At 36.4% G+C, this 25899-nt stretch overlaps 2 protein-coding genes across 11 annotated transcripts in view; both read left to right on the top strand.

The window, feature by feature from the left end:
- LOC138691746 (zinc finger protein 729-like) overlaps nt 1-9180 on the top strand; it is a 50395-nt gene extending 41215 nt beyond the window's left edge. For 6 of the 7 annotated variants that reach the window (XM_069814071.1, XM_069814073.1, XM_069814070.1 and 3 more), the window contains one exon: nt 3339-4911. In XM_069814071.1, the coding sequence (XP_069670172.1) occupies nt 3339-4899 (1561 nt within the window). In that variant the 3' untranslated portion in view covers nt 4900-4911. Of the gene's footprint in view, nt 1-3338; nt 4912-5805 lie in introns of those variants that run through there. The other variant, XM_069814080.1, reaches the window with a different exon arrangement.
- The window catches only part of LOC138691748 (zinc finger protein 722-like), a 32068-nt gene continuing 11979 nt past the window's right edge, over nt 5811-25899 (top strand). For 2 of the 4 annotated variants that reach the window (XM_069814085.1, XM_069814082.1), the window contains exons 1-2: nt 5811-5870; nt 17899-17996. In XM_069814085.1, coding sequence (XP_069670186.1) covers nt 5855-5870; nt 17899-17996 — 114 coding nt within the window. In that variant the 5' untranslated portion in view covers nt 5811-5854. Of the gene's footprint in view, nt 5871-17433; nt 17522-17898; nt 17997-25899 lie in introns of those variants that run through there. The other 2 variants (XM_069814083.1, XM_069814084.1) reach the window with 2 other exon arrangements.

Genomic DNA, 25899 nt, shown 5'->3' with positions numbered 1-25899 from the left:
TAGGGACAACTCTTATCGGTACCTTTGATGTTGTTGGTACTAAAATCAAGCTCAGTGAAGTCTAGTTCTCAATGAATCCAACTATGTCGCTAGTATCAAACCACTATCAAAATATTAGTAAAATATTTATTTATTTATTTATTTCATTGGACAGTAATACGAATAATCTTGTATGTATATTAAATATGATTAATATTATGTCGCTAGGAAGTCAAAATACTTATATCCATTGTTGACGTTCATGTTCGCACTTCACCGCAACGGACGCCATGATGTATCATGTTGTACTTGGATCAATTTTACCAACATAAGGCTCAAACTGTGACTTGAACGTTAGCGTCAATTAGTGAATATTATCATCATGATTGCATACGGAAGTAAATATTATTATGGTCATATTGCCATTCCTTTGCCTCATGCCTTTAAAATTATTAAAATATGAGTAATGAATGTTTTCAGTTAATATTAAATTATGCCAGCCCTACGTAGATGGAGATCCATCTGGTGGAGGTTCCAGATAATACACCAGGTTTCGTGACATGCGCACTCAGAATTTGTTCCCACGAAATGGCTCAGGTGTCTTTACTGTATTTCTCTATACTGTGAACAGACTACCTCGGTATTACTGTTGGTATTCATCCGCGTTCGTAGTACGTAACAAAGTATAAAAGTAGCTCTTCTTTTACATAGCGTTTTACACATGAGTGAAATTAAATGTTTCAATTTTTTATTTTCAAATAATACAAGATTGTAGTTTCCAAATACGAACTATATTTTCCTGCGGCATGTGAGTGTTTCGACTGGGAGCCAATCACGGGTATGACAGCAAAGGTGCTTATGTTTACATTACGATTTTTCTTACAGCGAAAACAGTATATTTCTCTCTCCTTGTGATACTAGAAAATGAGCAAGAAACTGCCATGGAGGAATCCACACAATAAGGACATCTTGCGAAGAATCTATAATATGATTGCTAAAATAGTTTTTCTCCCATATTAAAAAGCTCTTAATCAAGATGTGTCCAGACCCGTAGCTCAAGGAAGAAGTAATGCCACAAAATTACTTATACATCTTCACTACTTAATAGAGGTAAAGAAGTTCCCTCTCGAAGCATCCCCTCATAATGTGGAAAAACGTTTGCCAGGATAGGGTCTCTTATTACGAAACAAGGAATGCAGTCCATGTAGCTTATACCTCAATGAATCCAGTGCTTGTCACTATTTATGACCATTTTGCTATGTTTCAAAAGAAATGTCAATCGCACCAAAATGGAAGAAGTTGCAAGTTTGTCCATCTCTCTGAGGCGATCTCGGCCTTTCTATCTATCCAGTCTTGCTGGTTGGAATACAAGACAATTAAATAATAAAATAACCCTGCCATGAATCGTTATGATCAGGATGGTAATCTACGTGTCGAGGTAGTCAAGTGACAACACACACTCACTATGTTAAACACAACTATTTATTTTGAATAAGCAACCCAGAATAAATACGTAGCACAGAAAATATCTTCTTCACAGAGTAACATAAACCAAATCCAGCTAATTACCTTACATATGTAGGTACTTCCCCACCTGGCATCCATCTTGTCATACAACCTTGACATAACCATCACTCAGCACACACACATAGCCGTAACATACAAATTGGCCACCCTTCAAACGTCACACAACAATGGGTGCTTTCATTGTGAATTTCACACGCTTCAAATTCGTTCTACTGCAAAAACTAAGTAAAACGGAAGCCAAAACCAACTCACTGAACTACTTGTAGTTTGTGGTAGGCTTTTAGTTATATCACAGCTAGAGAAACGATCATCTGAAATAAAATTACCGACCAGTATTTAACCAGAGTTGACTGCACGCTAGTCAGTGAGGAAAATGAATGCAGTTCAAGATAATAAGTACATCCCAAAACTCGCCGCTAAATTCCACACGAATATCTTATACTTATAGACTTATCGAACCCAGTTTGATCCCCGGCCTACATAGGAGCTCGTGCCCTTCACAACACCCTCAACTGCCGGCACACACCCGACCTGGAAGAGTCCCTCTAGCGTACTGACGTACTCTCTGCAACCTCTGCGATTATCTCGCAGGTTCCCACAACACTTTGGACTACGTAGCTACTAGTAGACTTATCGAACTCAGTTCGATCCCCGGCCTACATAGGAGCTCGTGCCCATCACAACACACGTCCTCAACTGCCGGCACACATCCGACCTGAATGAGTCCATCCACTAGACTGATGCTACAATCGAAATGAAACTTGGCGTCTCTATCTTAACCAATCAGAAAGCGCTATTATGAAATATTTACTGCTCCCTCGATCTTAGCCAATTAGCAACCATAATAATAAAATAATAACTGCTCCCCAGATTTCAATTCATCACAGGTTATAGGAACAGACACAGAGAAAACGGAAAAAATAGAAAGATGAGAGAAAGTAAGCCATCTATGAAGCGTAAGAAGAACTAGAACAAACAGAGAAAGGCATAAGGATAGAAGAAAAGGAAAGGAATGGAAAGGAGAAACTGACATGCCGAAATATAAACGGCACATCTCTAGCTGGCATTTTAAGTGTTGGCCATTACTTGCTAGAAGGAATTTATTTCCACAATGCACGGTAATCTCTACAGAATATCATTGTCACATCAGTAGCTAACTTATGTTGGAATAATCATTCTTATGTCTTTGTAAAGTGAGTGGACTTCTAATCCTATTCGCGTTTATTATTTCCGATTGTAAGTTTGCTAAACATTTCCTTGAATTCAGATATTTCGCAAGACAACCTGCGCTTTTGTAATATAAATAGAACATATACTTTACAGTACAAAAGCCAGTTGAATATTATAGAGCTAGGAAATACTGTGAACAGCATAGAGCAGAATAGCATTTGGGGAAGTCAAGACCTCGTAGGGCTTTAGTTTGAATTGAAGTACAAGTGTCGCTGTAAAACCTGCATATCGCTATCGAAATATTTCCTTTATTGTTGTAGAAAAGTATTGTAAGTATTTATAGTTTGAAGTATTTTCCGCTGTTCTCTCTCAAATCATTAAGAGCAAATACTGGATAACTTGAGGTGCTATTCTCTATTCATCTCACTAGTATCATCTTTATCTGACTCAGATGCTAGAAATCTATAGCTGTAGATAAAGCGACGTAAAATACATAAGAAACTATTTGTGAGAATTAACTTGAGTAGAATTGTATAGTTATTTTCTGGCATGACTTAGTAATTACTAAGTTTCATATGTTTGTTGTGGATGTAGTTTTGTTTTTCGTTATTTCTTCGGCTTTAGTCTTTATTCCTTGAACTAAGAGCACATTTTCGTCACAGCATTGGAATGCCTGCTTCCTGCGACATAATTTCAGAAGACGATGAGTGCTCGAAGACATACAGATGTGATGTTTGTGGAAAGCGCTTCTTAAACTCGGCAACGCTCAAAAGCCATGCTGTTCTACACAACCACAAGAGCCCACTGTGTTACGATGTTTGTGGAAAGGCTTGTTCTAAATCGAGTGATCTCCAAAAGCATTCACGCGTACATATGAGTCAGAAGCCATTCGATTGTAATAATTCTGGTAAGAAATTATCGGTATCCGGTGGTTTTAAAAAGCTGCCTCGCGTATACACAGGAGAGAAAGCATTCTGTTGTGATATATGTGGAAAGATATTTTCGGAAACTAGTGCTCTAAAGAAGCACGCACTTGTGCACACAGGGGAGAAGCCATTCAGTTGTGTTATATGTGGAAAGAAATTTTCGCAATCTGCTACGCTTAAGAGGCACGCATCCGTACACACAGGGGAGAAGCCATTCAGTTGTCATATATGTGGAAAGAAATTTTCCCGATTTAGTAATCTTAAAAAGCACGATCTCATACACACCGGGGAGAAGCCGTTCAGTTGTGATATATGTGGAAAGAAATTTTCCGTATATGATACTCTTAAAAAACACGCACTCGTACACACAGGCGAGAAAGCATTCAGTTGTGATATATGTGGAACTAAGTTTTCGCAATCCGGTTCGCTTAAGACGCACTCGCTCCTACACACAGGGGAAAAGCCATTCAATTGTGATATATGTGGAAAGAAATTTTCCCAAATTGGTCAAATTAAAAAGCACGCATTAACACACACAGGGGAGAAACCATTCAGCTGTGAAACTTGTGGAAAAAATTTTTCTATATTTAGTAATCTTAAAAGGCATACACTTGTACATACAGGAGAGAAGGCATTCAATTGTGATATATGTGGAAAGAAATTTTCGGTATTTGATAGTCTTAGAAATCATGCTGTTGTACACACAGGAGAGAAAACATTCAGTTGTGATATATGTGGAAAGAAGTTTTCGGCATCTTCTAGTCTTAGAAGTCATGCACGCGTACACACAGGGGAGAAGCCATTCTGTTGTGATATATGTGGAAAAAAATTTTCGCATTCGAGTACTTTAAAAAACCATGCACTCTTACACACAATAGGGAAGGCATTCAGTTGCGATATATGTGGAAAGAAATTTTCTCAGTCTCGTACTCTAAAAGTCCATGCACTCGTACACACAAGTGTGAAGGCATTCGGTTGTGATATATGTGGAAAAAGATTTTCGCAATATTGTACTATAAAAAAGCATTCTAAGATACATACAGGGGAGAAGCCATTCAGTTGTCATGTGTGTGGAAAGCAATTTTCGGAATGCGGTAATCTGAAAAGACATGCAGTCGTACATACAGGGGAGAAGGCATTCAGTTGCGATATATGTGGAAAGAATTTTTCGGAATCGAGTAGTCTAAAAAAGCATGCACTCGTACACACAGGGGAGAAGCCTTTCTATTGTGATATATGTGGAAAGAAATTTTCGCAATCTGGTCATTTAAAAAGGCATTCATTGTTGCACACATAGTAGAAGCCGTTCACATATAATATATGTGGAACGAAATTTTCGAAACCTGGTATCTAGAAAAATCATACGCTTGAATGCACAATAGTGAAGACATTTATTTGTGATATATGTGGATAGAAATTTTCGGAGTGTGGTAATTTATAAAGCATGCATTCGTAAATAAAAGGGAAAAGAATGAAATGTGTTTTATGCAGAAAATATATTCGATATCTATCCATCAGAAAGATCATGAGGGCTATACTTTTATCCAAAACATAACGGCCTCTCTTTGTGTATTTGGTAAACCCTGATAAACCCCTGTTCTGTCCTCATTGCTTAGGTGCGTGGGACAAATATAATATGGCAATGACTTCAAAATCTTACAACTGAGCACGTTCCTACAGCTAAGTGGTCAAAGGTGTGAGGGAATGCCGTCACGTCAAGTATAAACATAGGGGAGAAAGCATTGAGATGCCATACGTAAGAAAACAAATTTTCGGAATCATTTAATTTGAACGGACATGGACGAGTACACACGCGACAATCTATTCCGTTTTGAAAGCAGTCGTACACACAGCCTTTGACATAAAATTGCTATGTTTGCGATATACAAAAATTTTTGGGGTTCAAGAAGTCTGATATTTTAAAGAAGCACTCACACGGTTAAGAAATCAATCAAGTTCGTAATATTGCACGAACTGCCGCTATTAATCTGTCCTTCGAGAACGATTTCCCCGTCGTCTGGATTGTCAGCGTCAGGTATTTGCAATGACTTCTAATGTTGAGAATTTTCCCATTGCATGTCAATTTATCTCTCTCGGAGACTTTCCCACCTCTTCTGAACACCACAAGTTCTGTCTTATCCTCGTTGATTTTGACTTCATTTTCTATTGCCCACTGTGATAGGTTGACGATTGCTTTTTGCAGGTCGTCTATACTTTGCGATTCCAGGGCCATATCATAGCGATATTACTTTATGAGATCCTCTTATGGTGAGTTATAAAAAATAAATATAGTTCACTTACAGAAATTATCACTGCTGGATTGGTTTTTCTTATAATGAAAGAAAAGGGAAAGAAAATAATTAGAAAAAACTGTGGGAACAGCGGTTGTTGAAGGGAATGGTGCTAGTCACATTAAAATGGTGACCGCACATAGGCTATTGGAAGGAAAGAACCTGGATTGATTAAAGCAGTAACACCGTATGAATATATTGGTGTTACAGTAGGGTTTTGAACACTGAAACAAGTTACAGGATTGAAAATATTGAGTTGCTTCCGCCCAAGCTTTGGTAGAAATTATACGAAACACTTGTGCCTCTGATTGATATTCTGACTGATATGTACATATACAGTATTATCAGCCTGTACATCTGACTTGATTATTTATGTCAGAGGAAAAGCAATTGCTTGTATACATCTGAAGTAGATTAGTGAAATATTTTACCAGTCAATAATGTATGCAGTGGATTAAGAAATGAACTGGCCACTCTGCTTATAGAAAGAAAGAAATGTAAGAGTTGTAAGAAAATCATTTTGCGGGTGCATGTATGATAAAAAGTGTCAAAAAGTGATGGAAGAAGGATGTGGTGACAACAGTAGTGAAAATACTGGGAAATTAGTAGAAACAGCAAAATGTATCGAAACACCAAGGATCAGTTATGCTGTATAAACAGCGTTGGCAATGTCTGGAGCAGGACTATAAAAGTTGAAAACATAGGTACGGTACTAATTTTAGGCTAGACAGAAGAACAGAAGTGAATATATCATCGTTGTTCCTGCAATAACTCCTATGTGACATATTTATCGATTTTCAGATTTTTTCTCTATTAAATAATTTAAATAGTGATACAGCAAATAATAAAATTCCTATATGCAATTATATTTCTTTGTTCCGAAAATGTTAGAATTCACAGTCTCCTATGTACGGCTACCATAGGATAAATAAATGTGTGTTTTTCTTCTTACTGGAAAACTTTATATTTTGCACATAGGAGATATTGCAGGAACAACGACGATATGTTCTTTTAAAAGAGATGCAAAGAGTAGGTCTAAGTAGTAAAAAGTAAAGTAAAAATAATTTGAAGAAATCTAGTATTATCTCTAGAAAGTATGGAGATTTCTAGCTCATGAGTTGGTTTTGTAAGCTTATAATTTTGTAAATATAATATAAAAATGGTAAGAATTTGTAATTGTAAGTACTAAAACAAAGCCTTACTATGGTTTGGTTCAGAAATTGAATTGCAGCTGATGGACTTTGTGTTCATGATGAAAAATCTGTTTCAGATGAAAAGGAAAATTGTATTGAAACAAAGACGTATTTTTAAGATTAGGTAATTTCAAAGATAAGGTAAATATCGTATTAAAGGAATATACCATTGCAGTGGGTAGACAATCTACAAGAGTTCCATTGCCTATTAGGAAGACATTCTGAGAAAAACTATGTGATTTAGAAAAATAAAAACAGTAGAAAATGTTAACGATCCTTCAGATTGGGTTAGCAGCTTCGTAAATGTAGAAAAATCTGATAAATCGCTGTTAAATTAGCACCTGTATCATACGTTTGTGTGGAGTTCGTTCTTCCCGTGTTAAGTCATTTAACATTTACTAATCATACAATATTTTCCCTTACTGTACTACATTGCATATTTAAATACCTAACGCACAGTATCAATTCCTCACATGTATTTTCATAAGATGTCTCATTGCCTATTGTAAAATAATGACCACTTTATACATGGTCTACAATTTTATGAAGTATTAACCCGCTATAACATTAAATTACCGATAAATCAGCTCGAGTGGTTTTGCTGATCAAGGTTCCATCTTTAGAAGCAGTTTATAAATGTTCTTTCAATATTGCATCACCAGAACTGATTTGATACCTAAGAAGGTGCGAAAAAATTTTCTCTTTCAGATACCGCGCTTGAATCCAGTAGGATTTTTCAGTCATTCCTATGATCCCTGATTCGCTTATTTTCACGGCCGAAGAAAAGAACAGTTTCTGCGATTGCAACTGTCCACTGTCCATTTTGTTGGTCTAGTTTCTTCAGATGGCTGTCGACTTGGTGGACGGATATAGTTTCTGACTTTCCTTCCATTGTTTCCTTAAAACTATTAGCTATGAGATGAGTCAGTTTGTTATACTCAAGTGCAGAATGATGGTTGAACCTCTGTATTACACTTTTGTACTGATTGAATGGTTCTAGTGAGAGCTCCAGGATTTTGGTCACTTCTACAGAATAATACACAGAATCGACATTATGATCCAGTCTCTTTAGCACTATAAGTTAGCCAAGTTAATTTATGTTGAAATAATGTCTTATGTTATACAAATCTGGCTTTCAGGTAGTAGCTCCCTGTAAAGCTGGTTTGAATAATTTCGAGGAAAAAATGTTCCGGGGCCGGATATCGATCCCGGGACCATTCGCTTAGCGCGCGAACGCTCTACCGACTGAGCTACCCCAGGAACTATACACGACACCGTCACAATTTTTCCTTTTTATATCCACACAACTCACATGAGCTGACAAGACGCCAGGACTCAACTGTTAGTGCACACAATACTGTGTGACTTTAAATTGTGGCTTTCTGTTAACGTGCCTCCAGTAACGAATGTATTATACAAATTTGGCTTTCAGGTAGTAGTGGTGGCTTTCTGTTAACATACCTCCAGTAATGAATGTATTATACATTGTATACATTGTGGCTTTCTGTTAACGTGCCTCCAGTAACGAATGTATTATACAAATTTGGCTTTCAGGTAGTAGTGGTGGCTTTCTGTTAACATACCTCCAGTAATGAATGTATTATACATTGTATACATTGTGGCTTTCTGTTAACGTGCCTCCAGTAACGAATTTATTATACATTGTATACATTGTGGCTTTCTGTTAACGTACCTCCAGTAACGAATGTATTATACATTGTATACATTGTGGTTTTCTGCTAACGTATCTCCAATAACCAATGTATTATACATTGTATACATTGTGGCTTTCTGTTAACGTACCTCCAGTAACGAATGTATTATACATTGTATACATTGTGGCTTTCTGCTAACGTACCTCCAGTAACGAATGTATTATACATTGTATACATTGTGGCTTTCTGGTAACGTACCTCCAATAACCAATGTATTATACATTGTATACATTGTGGTTTTCTGCTAACGTACCTCCAGTAACGAATGTATTATACATTGTATACATTGTGGCTTTCTGTTAACGTACCTCCAGTAACCAATGTATTATACATTGTGGCTTTCTGTTAACGTACCTCCAGTAACGAATTTATTATACATTGTATAATACATTCGTTACTGGAGGTACGTTAACAGAAAGCCACAATTTAAGTCACACAGTATTTGTGTGCACTCACAGTTGAGTTCTGGCGTCTTGTCAGCTCATGTGAGTTGTGTGGATATAAAAAGGAAAAATTGTGCCGATGTCGTGTATAGTTCCTGGGGTAGCTCAGTCGGTAGAGCGTTCGCGCGCTAAGCGAAGGGTCCCGGGATCGATACCCGGGCCCGGAACAATTTTTCCTTGAAATTATTCAATGTCTTATGTTGTTTTGAATCCGGTGTCCAACGATTACACAATTAGTGATATAAAGGACCGGGCATATTGACAGGGCACATTTCAAATGCATCTTTCTAGGCATGGAAGAAGCATATTTATTAAATACTGTGTAACGCATAACCAAAATATGTGAGTTTAGGAAGATGTTCATTGTTTGAATATCACATCTATTAGATGGCACCACCTTGAAGAGAATATTCTTGGGCTCTCTTATACTCAGTAGTACGGTGCATCACGTCGACTGGGATGGCCTCGTGCGCGACCTCTCGCGTAATAAACAATCAAACGGCTTCTGTCGGGTTAAGGAACCAGAACGCGTTACATAGTAGAGTCTTGTCATTTTATGAATCATTGAAATATTATATAGTGCTTAAGTAATTTACTTTTATGGTGGATTCTAAAACATCTGTTTTGAGAGCTTTCAAGTTATTCTGTCAATTTATTTACCAGCATAAAATATAATAGGTGTTTACATCATAGGTGTTATTTAAAATGTATTAAACGAATTTATAAAAGTAACACAAAAATAATTGAACTTACTGACACTGTTTTAGAATATAATAGTAATAATTATACTTACACGAAAAAGAGTTATACAATCCATTATACACTAATAGGTAATAAACAGAATATGCACAACAAACAAAATGTGACAGAACCGTAAAGTTAAATATAAATATAGCCACCACTGTGACAGAATTACAAACACTCGTTAAGGATCTAATAGTACTGGTAAAGAATAATTAGGCGTACATGGAAAAAAATCGGTTAGCCTAGGCCTAACTAGGCTGACCAGACGTCCCCGATTTCCAGGGACAGTCTCCGGTTTTGAGTTGCTGTCCTTGGGGAGCAATTGTCTCCGTTTTTGTCCCTGGAAATTAATTTCGTCTCCCCAGACGTTTTGGTTTTGTTTGAATAACATTTTACACGTAACTATTTAAGTATCGTGATGGAACTGCTGCGATTCATGCACATTTCTGAACGGTTCTCGGTATGAGACAGAAGAACTAGCGAGCACAGTATGAAATATTCTGCACTCTTTGAGGAGAACATGGCATCTTTGTCTTCATTCGCGTTGCGTCAAAGTATTAGAACTGCCATAGTACCCATTTTTAAGTAGTTAAATAAAATAGGAGTTTTGTGACAAATCAACAGGTGAAAAGTGGTGTGATGTTTTTCAACATTTCAAAAAAAAAAAAAATTCCATTCCATTTGGAAATCTCTCAAAATAGTGTCATTAATCATGTGTCTTTCAGTCAGCAATTCATCATTTGAAAGACTTTTTTTTTTCTACACAATGAATCAATCTGGACTGCGAAAAGTCAAGAATAAAAACTGAAACAGTTAAAGCTATGTTACAAATGAAAACAAACTTTCATTTCTCATGTGAAGAACTGAATGTGAAGCTATATGGGAATGAACAGTTCCTTAAAAAGATATATTCTTCAGACAAGTACTTGTAAAATGTGTGTGTTCAGTGTGTACAATATCATGTGAAAGACTTCCATGCATGCGTCAGTATTAAAATGGAATTCTTAGTGGCCATAATTATGTGTAGGAGTTACTGTCTTTATGTGTTCAATTAAAAAAGTTAAGATACTCTACAAATTTAATGTGCAAAGTTCTATCATTGTATCTACTGTTACATGTATTTTGTGCAACATTTTAACGGAGTGAGACTAGATAAGCGTTTGTGTGTGTTTCTTTTTTTTTTTTTTTAATTGCCGATGTCCCCTGTTGGACCATAAACAATCTGGTCAGCCTATCTAAACCCCAAATATTACGTATTAAATACAATGTCGACGAAAGTCGAAATATAACAGAACCAAAATGTGAAATATAAATATAGACATAGGCCCTCTCTAAAGAATTACAGACACTCATTAAGGATATGATAGTACAAAGCAAACATTTTTACTGTAACCTACGCTCAAACCCCACTCTACCTACTAAATATTAAATACAATGCTCACAAAATATAACAACCAGAAAGTTAAATATAAATATAGGCCCCGACACTGGTTAAAGGCATCACAGGGTAATTTGAGGTAGGCCTATGCCTATTTTTTCTTTAATTTTCTGTATTTGAAACAAACATCATTATATAAGCTTACCACACGTCTCGTTAAAAAACGGGACAGTCCTCTTTTTTGCCTAGATGTCTAGCGTTCCCATAATGTTTCTCAGAACGAGTAAAAAATCCATATTTTATTCAAAAATGTATTTCATAATGTAAAAATTAATAATTTCACTAACTGATGTTCACTTCATACATTAATGTTGAAAGTATGGTTTTGATTTGTATAAATATTTGAAAATATTTGTTTGTGAAATCATCAAACAAGAGTGAACTATGTATGAAAGGCAGGCTACTATTAGATAGAAAGATAAGTACAAAGTACTACCAAATGACGTAAATAAATTAAAATGAATGATCCATGTTTAAAGGCAATAGTGTTCTTTCTTTTGTTAACTCCTTTCTTTCAAGCATACCTAATACATTTTTCAGTAACTTGTAAATTAAATTTTCTTTCTATTTTCATGAGGAATTTATGGCAGACATATTCATTATATAACATTATCGTGCTTTAATCCATTGCAGTGATGTTATCAACATGTATGCAGTATACCTGCCTATGAAATATTACCGTAATTTCTTATTTTTGTCCTCAAAACCTAGCCAAGAATTTATATTCCACCAGACGTAAGTGATCTTTCCATACCAAACTGTTTCTCTGCCCAGCATCAGCTGACTTATCCTGGTGCCATTATCCAGTAAGCCTTCTCCCTTCTATCTACTTCAACTTCAAAGGTATCTGCCTCCGCGCCATTTTAATAAGATGAAATGCACACAACATGCACTGTTGTATTGGTTGTTTGGTCAGGCCGCTTTGCTGTATACGCACAATGAAAGAGTCCTTTTCTTGCAGTTCACAATGTGATAATGGTCACAAGTCTTCTCACACAAATCGCAAATACACTGCTCACTGGGTTCGTGGAACCATTTCAACCTACATAGACTGTGATGAAAGCCGTGCACTGCCAAATTGGTCCAAACGTGTCTTAATTCGCAGCCTGGCGTATAGCGTGACTTCTGTGTGAAGAATTCCGGGCAAACATCTTTTTCCTTGTTTTTTGTCTTCTAGCAACGCTTCGTATTTTTCTTCTTGACCATAGTCGTCCGTAAATAATGAATTGAGCCGTTAAGAGCAGAAGTATATATATATATATATATATATATATATATATATATATATATATATATATATATATGGGTGATGACAGGGATGGCTTTTATTAAGGGGCACATGGGCGCGTGCCCTGCCAGTGATTTTTATTATCGTATTATGACTATATTATAATACAATTTAATTGCATTATGAAATAATAACTTAAAGAGTTTCACATTTTCATTGCTATTAATGTTTTCAGAATCTGTAGGAAGGGACGGGGGTGTGAGTTGTAGGAAGGCGGAGCTCTTTGCCTCAGACCGTGTGCTTTGGGCACTGTATTTGCCGTGCCCACCAAGTCTCTTTAGTTTAGGAACAGTCCAATTATCTGCGTGCCATTTTTAGGGGTGTTGATACTTGCTGTATAGCAGACGACATTTTACAGCTAAACTTGACATGAAAAACGTTAAATGTAAGTTTACTAATTTAGAAGCTCGACTCATTGTATAAATCACGTGTGTATGTATGTATGTATATATATATATATATATATATATATATATTCATTTGTCACAGTTCTGTTGTTAATGTTCCCTGTAAATTTTTATGCTTTCATCGTATCCAAAAAAGAAAGTTTACATTACAATACATCAAGTTGGCACTACTCAAAAAGCTTTGTCACTGACAATAGAGAATCTTGGCGGGCGTTTTGCCGCCTTCAGTAAAAATAAAAAAATATGTTTTATTTAACGACGCTCGCAACTGCAGAGGTTATATCAGCATCGCCGGATGTGCCGGAATTTTGTCCCGCATTATTTCTTTTACATACCAATAAATCTACTGACATGAGCCTGTCGCATTTAAGCACACTTAAATGCCATCGACCTGGCCCGCCTTCAGTGCACACTACAGTTTTCAACTGAGTTTCCCCAAGTCCAGTGCTGCGGTAGTAAGAAGGAGGCAGTTGCGTGATCTGTGAGTACGAACAAGTGAGAATCAGCACATTTCTGTGAATTACACTTAGAATTCCATTTCACTGTCCTCTGGGCGTAGCAGTGCTCTCAATTGAGAGAAAGATGGTACATTCTATTCCGAACTTCAACAATACTTATAGAGGTTTTTGCTCGCAGAAAGAACCGAAAAATGAAGCTCATCTACAAAAATTAGAAAGGTTAGTGCACATAAATTGGTTTTATATGTTTTTAATTTTCAGGGTTCATCATTAAGGTTGTGCCCCACTTGACAGAATGGCCTTTGGCCGCCACTGGGTAATGAGGGTTGAAGTAAACTTTCTGTAAAATACAGCACAAAGTAGCAATTAATATTCACTTTCTTTAAACTATTAGTAGTCAGTGGATAGGAAGAGCGACATATTAATTGCTACTTTGCGCTGTATTTTACAGAATTTTTACTTTCAACCTCATTATCCAATTTTGACTTACACCACTTTTGCTCTGAACGGCTAAATTATTGATGAATAAGGAGAAGTAAAAGAAGAGATGTGCGCAGCAATTTTTAAGAGAAATAAACATGGACATATGGTATTGACTGAATTTGATCTCAGACATAAATCAGTTACCGGTATTGAAAATGCAGGAACAGATTTTTACCACTAAACAAATGAAGGAGGCTTGGAAAAAAATTGTTGCGGTGTCTAAACCGATGTTGAGCATTTTCTCTTCTATAACTTTAGCCACGTTGCTTTCAAGTGTTAAGGATTGATGTACAGTTATGATTATGAAAATATCTACTGTTGGAGTAAGATATGTAAAATAGATGATATAAATTTAAAAATTACTCGTGATTGACTTGGGTGTTTGTTGTGCGATTTAAGAAGTATGTTAAACGAAGTATTGTTCCACTAAGAATGGAGGCTCGTTGAACAAATTATTGTATATTAATTACTATATATATGGGGCGGCCGGGTAGCTCAGTTGGTAGAGTAGCTGGCTACGGACTGAAAGGTACGAGGTTCGATGCCCGGTGGTGACAGGATTTTTTCTCGTTGCCAAACTTTCAGAACGGCCCCCAGGTTCACTCAAGCCTTCTAAAAAATTGAGTACCGGGTCTTTCCCGGGGGTAAAAGGAGGTCAGAGCGTGGTGCCGACCACACCACCTCATTCTAGTGCCGAGGTCATGGAAAGCATGGGGCTCTACCTCCATGCCCCCCAAGTGCCTTCATGGCATGTTACGGGGATATAAATAACATAAGAAACATGTCAAAATAAATATTATTGCACCAAAAGCGATATTTTAAATACTACAACACAATAGCAAATACTGTAATTAATTGGTTGAAATATCCTAACCTACTTTATCGAAAGTATTTCTTGTAAAGTAGCTATTTTAGGTTCGAATTTCTCAATGTGCTTGTGGTCTAATGGAGACACTACTAAGCAGAAGGTTTTTTTTGCATCGATTCCCGTTGATTGTAATGAACTCCAGAACACGGATTGCACATAACGTGCAAAATATATAACAAAACAACTTCGTGATACATTTGAAACCTAAAACAAACATCTGGAGAAAAAACTCTCTAAGTGTATCTACATATGTAAATTGTAGCAGGCCTATATGCAAAATATATAACAAAACAACTTCGTGATATATTTGAAACAAAACAAACTTATGGAGGAAAGACTCTCTAAATGTATCTACATTATGTCAATATGTAAACACTATTTCAAAACTTAATTTTCATTTATTGTTCCACATCCCGGATCAGTGTTGTCCATTTGCAGGCAAGAATTATTAAAGAAGTTATCTTTGTACACATTTCCAAAATCTGAGAAATGTCCTCTGTTGCACTGTGTGGTTGAATTTCTTCTCGACCCAACAGCTTGTCTCAGCAGCTCTTCAGAAGTTCGGAAGTTACGTCAATCCACGATTCTGCTATATTATAAATAGCATCTCTGATGGTGTATTTTTTTCCAGATGTGAGGAACAGATGTTAAATTAAGCTCCGACAGTAATTATATTTCGAAGTAACATCTTACGATATCTGCGCTTGAGGTTTTCTATTGCTCCCTAGTCGATGGGCTGAATTAGTGGCGTACTATTTGGTGGTAGGAAACGGCAGATTATTTTACCATCATCACTTTCTAATTTGCAATTCGATGAACTGCCGCGTCGTTGTCCATGAGGAGAACTGCTTCTTGTGGTAAACTATTTGCACTCAAATGCTCGCGAACGCGGGGGACAAAAGAAGAATGAAACCACTTAGAGAATATACTAGTGTCCATCCGTGCATTTTTTTGGTGTTGGTAACTTACTGGTAGGTTATCTCTATTTATATTTCGATCAATTTTTATTACTCCACTGTCACTTCCAACGGACTCCTAACGAATATTCACGCGTTTATCACTGGGACTGTGGCCCTGGAAATCAATTTAGAACACTTTTATCTCAGCCACGACACATTTCAATTTTTATCGTACCATATAAATGCAGTTATCACTACAATGACACAATAGTTCTTGCAGATAACACAAACGTAATTAACAGAGTCGCAGTTTCACTTCACTTCCACTAGATGACTCTTGAGTTCCGGGATATAGACGTAGCAGGGATGCCAATATCGACAAACGAAATGAAACTGTGAGGAATGTTACAACAGGTGTGCTAAACGTTAGGAATGTTACAATAGGTGTAGCACGTTAGGTTAGGTTAGGTTAGGTTAGGTTAGGTGTGTCAGATAATATGAATGGTTACCACAGGTGGCGACACTGCAATCATTCTCCCACTCCATCTCAAATAACGTCACAACGACGGAATATGGCCGCCTTCTTCCTTCAAGTACGACGATTTTCCTATATAAGTAAGGAACCTATTTAGGGCGGGACCACAGCTCTCCCAGTGATCACATCGGGTTTCTACTACTCCACACTACAAAACTAAGGTATTTTCAGTGTTTGTTTTTAATGTCCTATACTGGCAGTACAGTAATAAAAATTCACCTATATTTCTTAAAGCTCTTGGACTCTTTCATTTCCCAATAACTACTATTAGTGGCAACTTGTGACTTCCAGTCGCATTACTTCATAGCAGGAGTGTCAGTATCTCTTTCACGTACTAGTCCACGCGGCTTCATTTCACTTCCACACTCTTCTATAAATTCGGGAACCGCTGTGTCATTAGCACTTAACTTTTCACCTTGAACACTGATCTGACGAATACCATGCCGGTTTTTGAAGTTTCTTAACCAGCCATTGCTAGCTTTGAAATTCGGATCACCTCCCATTTGTTTATTTATCTCTATCGCCTTCTCGCATAGCAGTGGCCCAATTATAGGTATGCCCTGGATCCTTTGTTGTGAAAACCATTCGTACACTGCACAGTCAAACTTTTCATCTTTATGGTGTGTACTTGCCATTTTTCTTTTTCGAATGTTTCCACCCAGCTTCTTGTAATCACTACAGAATGCCTCGTACTTACATGAATTTTGTTTTATCCGTTGCACTGTTCTGATCGAAATGTCAAATTCATCAGCGATGACTCTGATTGATTCACCTTTTTCTAATCGTTCCAATATTTGTAACTTTTGCTTCAACATAAGTACACATTTCTTGTTCCCTGCCATGCTGCCAACGTGTACGAGTATCTCCACACTTCTGTACTTGTTCAACTGGTTAGCCCTATGCAGCACAGGGGAGGATGCTTTGACTTACCTTGTTTCGTGAAGTATGCGAGAGTGAGCGTCTATTTTTGGAGTGTCTATTTGTGGAGCTCCACTGTATATAATATATATAATTTTTTGTCGTATTCTAGTCTTCAACTTTTTTCCGGAATCACGGCACAATTGATCCTATTGGAAACTGTTTATACAACGAGGCTTTACCAACGATTTAGAAGAGTCTAAAAGTTTGTCTTTTTAACTTTGGTGTAATTATTATTGGTATTTTATTTACCTATCCTCTTATTGTGCGGTTAAAGGCATTCATTAATATTATTTCCATGTTACTTTGTAGTTTAGAGCGTACACTACTTGAGGGCACTCGTAGAAATGACAAAATGAAAGTCTCCATATTATTCTTAAGCTTAATTGGAATTACTTTCTCAATCCAATATGGCACTTTATTAAAGCTACACAAAATATAGTCAACAGAAAATTATTAGGCCTACGATTTTTCTGCTAGAACTAATATACCAGTAAAATGACTGCTAACAATGGCGGATTGTTTTCAATGCTATGTGTCTACCAGGCCACGAACAAAAGTCTCTTTCAGCAACATACATTCAGCTGATATGTCAACACTTAAATGTCTGTTACAGTCGCGATGGATGTGATCAAGAAGGAACCTGAATTTGATCCTTTGGCTATGCAATGGAGTGATGAGACTGATACAACTAAGAAGAAGCCCATACCAGAGGTAAACTGAGAATCACTGGTTGTAATTTCTATGTAAAACATGTTTAATATTGTAGAATATTATATGACGTTTTATGAGCATATTTCCCAGTTTATATATATAGTTAGTCTAGTTTCAGTATAGTGTAAGAAATTTAAAATCTGGTGTTGTTTTTTGTCATGTTTGCCTTCATATCACATGTTAAATGTTTCTTTTATACTCTTTCATAGTATTTTAAGAGCTGAAAATGGGCGCTGTTTTAAACTTAGTCTTAAAATAACTTTCTATGAAAATGCTCTTAATAAATTAATACAATACATTACAATACAATACAGTTCGAAAAGTAGTCTAAGTAAATGTAAGTATATAATTTTCAAAGATATTGTCATGGTCATCCACTGAAGCAGAGATTTTGAGGTGTTCCGAATTCTTTTCTTGATTTGAGTTGCACTATGGGCAGTTAGGGGACTGATATATTTCAATTCTATGCAGGCGTTTGGCCAAACAGTCATGGCCTGTTGCCAATCTAAATGCAGCGACAGACGATTTGCGTGGTAAATCGGGAATTAACTGTGGATTATGATGCAGACAGTTCCATTTTTTCCTTGAGATTGTGTTATCAAATCTTATTTGTTGAAGTCTAAGTATGTAGATTTAATAAATCTTTTCATGGAGTAATACGTAGATTTAGTAACAGGTCTGTAAGTAGCAGTGCTAAATCGTCCGCATTCTCGTTTCCCAGGTTTAATTAAAATTTGGTTTCTTTGCTTTTAACATCTGATGACAGTTATCTTATTCTACTGTTGTTATTAATTTGTTATTTCGTCTCTAGTACACAGATTCGTTACTGGGGAAAATTTCTAAAATATATGTATAATACTATCTAACATTGAAAAATGTAGTTTTAAAATACAATGTTATCATGTATAGGGTGAATACTAAATACCGTCTTTGAAGACCACATCAAAACAAAACCACTCAGAGTTATTTTCTTCGCAGTTCTTACGTTGAAGCCAAGAAATCTGATCATTTCAGGGACAGGTACATGTCATACACATGACATCGTTGTTGTGTTCTTCACTTTTAACTCCAAGTACTACGCGCTATTGATAAAAAGTAACTATTACCCCATTTGACTTCTGGGTAATTCCTGTAATATCTCCATAATTAATCACCATACCATGACTGTTTCTATCTCGAATTTCAGCACCACAATATTCTCTATCAAGCTTCGGTCTTTGAAGATGGCATGTAATATTAACCATGTGTGTGTGTGTGTGTGTGTGTGTATTTATATAGTTAGGGCCTACATGGGATGAAAAATCTATTATAGACTATATTATTGTACGGAGGGATATGAAAAAATATTTAAGAAATTCTAGGATTAAGAGAGGGCCAGAAATTAACAGAGATCGATCATAAACTATGGATCTTAATTAAAACTTTAATGGAAAGCAGAGCAACCAGCAAGGATAAAATCTCAAAGAAAGGAAGAAGTAAAGTAGAAGAAAGAAGAATTAAAACAAACAAGTTGAGAGAGAAAGTCGTTCAACAAGCATATCAAAAGAGAGTGGAAAAGAGTCTTACAACAGAAACGTAAATATAAATCAAAACCCTAATGTAGAAGAGTTATGGGATAAGTGGAAAAAGGCACTACTCTCTGCAGCAGAGCAGATATGTGGAACCATTAAAGTATATTCAAATAGAAAAATGACTAAATAGTGGACACCAGAAATTGCAATAGAAACTCAAGAGAAGAAAAGGAAGTGAAAATGATACGTATCATTAGGTACCTTAGAAGCTTTTGAGGAATACTTAGTTACTTACTGGCTTTTAAGGAACCCGGAGGTTCATTGTCGCCCTCACATAAGCCCGCCATCGGTCCCTATCCTGAGCGAGATTAATCCAGTCTCTGTCATCATATCCCACCTCCCTCAAATCCATTTTAATATTATCTTCCCATCTACGTCTCGGCCTCCCCAAAGGTCTTTCTCCCTCTGGCCTCTCAACTAACACTCTATATGTATTTCTGGATTCACCCATACGTGCTACATGTCCTGCCCACCTCAAACGTCGGATAATGTTCCTAATTATGTCAGGTGAAGAATACAAAGCGTGCAACTCTGTGTTGTGTAACTTTCTCCATTCTCCTGTAACTTCATCCCTCTTAGCCCCAAATATTTTCCTAAGAATCTTATTCTCAAACAGCCTTAATCTCTGTTTTTCTCTCAAAGTGAGAGTCCTAGTTTCACAGCCATATAGAACAACTGGTAATATAACTGTTTTATAAATTCTAACTTTCAGATTTTTTGACAGCAGACTAGATGACAAAAGCTTCTAAATCGAATAATAACAGACATTTCCTATATTTATTCTGCAAAGAATACAAAGAGATCTAGTAAAGAAGTTGGTTGAGGAAGCAAAGAAAACTTCATGGGAAGAATACGAGAAAAGTATAGATGAATATTATAAAGAAAACCAAAAACTCTTCTTTAAAGTTCTGAAAAATATTAGAAAGCGAAAAGAATGCCCACTGAAGTTTATATATGACACAAATAAGATTTTGTTAACGAGAACAGAAGATATAATGAATAGGTGGAGAAGGCACTTTCAAGAACTACTAAGACCCAATAACTCTCAGGATACCTTAGGGGAAGAAATAGAGGATGAAGTAAACAAAGAAGAAGCAGTATATCAAAATACGAGGCAAGATCAGGAAATTACAATAGAAGAAGTAAGGAAAGCAATGAAAAGAATGAAATCAAATACCTTAGTGTAATACCGGATAGCTCTATACTAGTAGCATTAGCGTGAGTGCGAAATATCGCGGACCTGACGTCTAGCAGAGCGGGATAGAATTACGTCCACATATACAAATATTAACATTCGGTATTCGGACTGTTGTTTAAACTTGAGTTACTAATGTGGAATGATATATGAAACACATAAGAAATGTTGAATACTATTTAATGTAAAATTATTACCTTGTATCAGAGCTGGATATTATGAGTATATTGCATACTTCATATGACTTTCCATAATTATTAATTGTTACATATTTATTCTTTGCTTTAGTGAGACAAAATCATTTCTGACATTAGGAATGAATTTACAGTAATGCTTTATATACCCATTGCTGACAACTGTAAAAATAAAAATGGTAGTATTCTGAGGTTTGTAATTATTATTAGTAAAGGCATGTAGACAACAATAAAACTTAATTTGCTAAAACCTTAAAATTTCCAATATATTTTGACTTCTATTCATTTATTAGGCCTAAATAAAAAAGCTAATTTTCATTGTTCTATCAACACAGAGACAAAGGCATTAGGCCTAATAACGAATTTTGTTGACTCACATTTTATGAACTGTCGAAAATCGTAAGTACGATTTGGAGCAATTTGTAATGCAGCAATTGTCACAATTATAAACAGCACACATACACCCTGACATTTTAACACAGCACTAATTAATAAAACTATTAACTAGCCCAGCAACAATATACATTGCAGTTGATTACAGCTTGTTTCGCGAGTATCTCCACACCGGCAGGTAGGTAGCAGTACTAGCGTCGTTCGCATGCAAAACTGCTAGCTGTCCGGTATTATTATAGTAACGTATTTGATGACATTACTACCGAGATGATTAGATATATACGAGAAAAGGTAGAGGATATCTTTTGAAGGTATTAAATTTATTATGGAAAGGAAAGAAAACAGTGAAGGACTGGGATATCGCAAGTTCGATACCCATTTTTAAGAATGGAGATAATAGAATGTGTAAGAAGCACCGGGGGATATCACTCCTAAGTGTACCAAGTAAAATCTATTCCAGAACTTTAGAAAGTAGACTAAAACAAGAAGTAGAAAGTAAACTTGAAGAGACCCAAAGTGGCTTCCGACCAGGAAGAAGTGTTCAAAACCATATTTTTTCGCTGAGACAACTTATAGAAAAGGTTATAGAATATGGTAGAGAACTATATATATGGTATGCTTCATTGACTTGGAAAAATCCTTTCACAGGGTCCCATTTGAATTTATATGGAGTATCCTACAGAGATATAAGGGGAATATGCATTTAATTAAAGCAATAAAAAGTTTTTATTAAATCTGCAGGTGCTGTGTTAGGACGTGTAATACTAAATCTGAAGTTGTATGTATTTATTTACACTGCAAGTGGGGAAGCACCCGGTGGCAGTGGTAAACACAATATAAACAATACACAATAAAATGATAAACAATACACAATAAAATTATACCATACACAATACAGTTATATACACAATACAGTTTAACACAATAATTACAATTAATAATAAAACATAAATAAAATACCCAATTTTACAACACAACCTACATATCTATAGGCTCTACATAAGTTTCAATAGTCTTTCACTTTACTCTCATCTCACTCACTGTAGTGGCACTATGACGCATTTCACTGACACTTTAGGACACATTTCACTGACACTCTGTAACATATTTCACTGACACTATAAAACACATTTCATTGACGCTATAAATTATCACTATTCACTGCACTGTAAAACCATAACTTCACTGACTCACCTCACTTCACTGATACAACAGTTCAAATAAGACAAATAATTACACCCTTATGCATACTTATATTTTTTTATTTTATTGGGTTATTTTACGACGCTGTATCAACATCTAGGTTATTTAGAGTCTGAATGAAATGAAGGTGATAATGTCGGTGAAATGAGTCCAGGGTCCAGCACCGAAAGTTACCCAGCATTTGCTCGTATTAGATTGAGGGAAAACCCCGGAAAAAAAACCTCAACCAGGTAACTTGCCCCGACCGGGAATCGAACCCGGGCCACCTGGTTTCGCGGCCAGACGCGCTGATCGTTATTCCACAGGTGTGGACTGCATACTTATAAACAGAACTACATTTAAGATAAACATTTCTAGTCTAAGGCCCTCTTACACGCTATTTTTAAATAATTTACAATTCAAACCAAGGGAGTAACTCATCAGGCTAAATAAATACATGCCATCTTAAAAAATTAAATGGTAAATGTCACCTTAATTTTAATTTGCGAAGAATTCAGAATTACAGCAGGGGTAAGACAAGGGGATATATTATCACCATATCTCTTTATAATTTTAATGGATGATGTTTTAAAGAATAGGCTATAAAATCTAAAATGAGGAAATATCAACTAGACAATTGGAAATTAAAACATATTAAAATATCTGAACTGCTTTATGCAGATGTCATAGTACTCTTTAATAATTCACAAGTAAATTTATAGAGAAATCTAGAAACAATAAATTATAGCTTAATTAAGAGATCCATGGTAATAAATAAAGAGAAGACTAAAGTCAAGAGGATAAACTTGTATAATAACTATGGAGGGTAAAAATTTAGAAGAAGTAAAGGACTTTAAGTACTTATGTATCAAATATGAATGAGGTCTCGTCTACCTCATTATATTTTGCTCGACTAGTATGACTAGTCAGTTTGTTTTTATACCATTAAGTACGAGAAAAATTCGTACCGGCACCGGGAATCGAACCCAGGACCTCTCAGCTGTGCGCGCTGAGTGCTCTCTAACCAACTGAGCTATGCCGGGACCCGATTCACGACGCCGGCCGAACTCCTCTCGTAGTATCGTGTTACGGCCTTACTACCTGCACTTGAGACGATACTTAGGTGTTAAGATTAATACTGATGGAAGAATTGATGAAGAATTTAATACCAGAATAAGGAATACCAATAACCTCTATTATGCAATGAATAGAGGTTTTTTAGAGGTAAAGAGGAAGTAAGTGAAGGAACAAAAATGGCTCTATACGAATCAATCAATCTGCATCCCAACACTTCTATAAGTAAGTGAATCTTGGGTGTTGGGAGGAAAAAGTAAAGAGAAATGTACAGACAATGGAAATGAAGTACTTAAGGAGAGTAATTGGGAAAACAAGGAAAGACAAAATTAGGAATCAAACTATAATGATGTCTCTAAATGTTAAATCCCTCCAACACGAAATGTACAGACTATAGTATAATCACTGCAGCCTCATGCTTAACATGTCAGCATCATACAATAACGTGCGGTGTTCTTTTAAAACATAATTTTGCCGACTCATTGTTGCTCTGTAGGTTTCACTTTAAGCGTCACGTTGTCACGTCTACTTCCTCGATAAGAATAAGCACTAGTTCGTTATATTGTTAAATGGCTATTATTATTATTATTATTATTATTATTATTATTATTATTTCATATACGAGTATTCATAACTCTTAATAATAACTATTTAATAATAATAATTTTTAATCACATGCCTTGGCACAAGACATTGCAACCTCGGTTTTAGTCCACGGGGAGTAGACAAGTAGGTGTCATTTAATAATGGAAGCAGCTTATTGGTTGCAATATTGAAATTGAGGCGAGTGATTGGAACGGCGACATAAGAAATTGAAAACAATAATGCAATTAAATTTCAAAGACCCACGAGGCTGTTCAAAGACCTGCCGAATGTTAACCATGAGAGCGCGGCGATAATAATGAAGTACTTAAGAAGAGTAATTGGGAAAACAAGGAAAGACAGAATTAGGAATCAAACTATAATGAATGTCTCTAAATGTTAAAGCCCTCCAACACGAAGCAGCTTAGATGGTTTGGACACTTAAACTGAATGAGTGATGAAAGGATACCTAAACAAATTTGGGAAGCCAGCGCTAGTGGGTTGGGAAGAGACCGAGGGGGGAATCAAGAAAGACCTGGGATGATAGCATAGAGAACGAGTATCCTTATGGCGAGCTAAAAAGATTGCAGTAGATTGCAAACAATGGCGAGCTCTCTGCAAAACCTCGACACCAAAAGGTAGAAGAGGATCGGAATAAATAAGTAAGGGCCTATACGGTTATCAGAAGAAAATTAAAGAAAGCCGTGATGCAATAGGGTCATTTCATGCAAAAAAGTACGCCTTTGAACCATGATGTCTCAAAAGTTAAAAATATTGTAGTAGGTTATTTTGTATGTTCTAACTATGAATTTCACGCAATATTATATTGTGAATTTTATTAGTAACAGCAATGTAATTTATTCGTCACAACAATAATTCCTTTCTACAATTCACCTTAAACGCTCTCGTCAACAATTGGATCTTCACTCAACACAGTATTCGTTATAGCACTCCACCGACGACAATGACAATTTACTTGGACTATTACGCACAACAATGAACTGTTAATCTTAACTAATATTTACAAAGCACTATTTACAAATCAGAACTACCAGTTCTCAGTTCACAGTTCTTCTATCTCAGTCACTCGAGTTCACGGTATCTCGAACCACAGACCTTCAGAGACAGTTCACTGTACTCGAACTCGGGTCCCTCCAACTGCGGTCCACTGCACTCGAACTCAGGTCCCTCCAACTGCGGTCCACTGGACTCGAACTCAGGCCTTCGGATGCTGACGCAGATGCGGACGCACATTCGAGTCGAACTCCGGTTGGCTTGACTGGCTTGCTTGCTCTGGCTTACTCACTGACTGAATAACTGAAAACTCTGAAACTCTGTCTAGTTCGCTGGCGCTTCTTCTTTTATAGCAAAATCATAGTTGCGAGAATTTTCTACAGGTGTGTAGAGAATTATCTCGATATCTCTACATCGACAGACTTCTGGAATAGTCGGGAAGGTCGTTCCACATTCACTGCATTAAGTAGCAGCTGCGCGCGCAGCCTCGTCGCGTTGACGTAATACACCCTCTCTCTTCTCTCCACCGCGCGACGTCACTCAATGTTCCGTGGAGCCTGTGCGATCTGCTTTCTTGCGGGACGCTGGTCGTGAGTTCGATTCTCACGTCGCTGTCACAATATTTATATCCTTAATATTTGGCAGCAATCAGCATTTAAAATATTGGTTTAGCAGAGAACACGGTTTCATTCATTGAA

This window comes from Periplaneta americana, chromosome 16 (assembly GCF_040183065.1).
Source record: "Periplaneta americana isolate PAMFEO1 chromosome 16, P.americana_PAMFEO1_priV1, whole genome shotgun sequence".
In the NCBI taxonomy this organism is placed as follows: domain Eukaryota; kingdom Metazoa; phylum Arthropoda; class Insecta; order Blattodea; family Blattidae; genus Periplaneta; species Periplaneta americana.
This window is presented reverse-complemented; position numbering and strand designations above follow the sequence as displayed.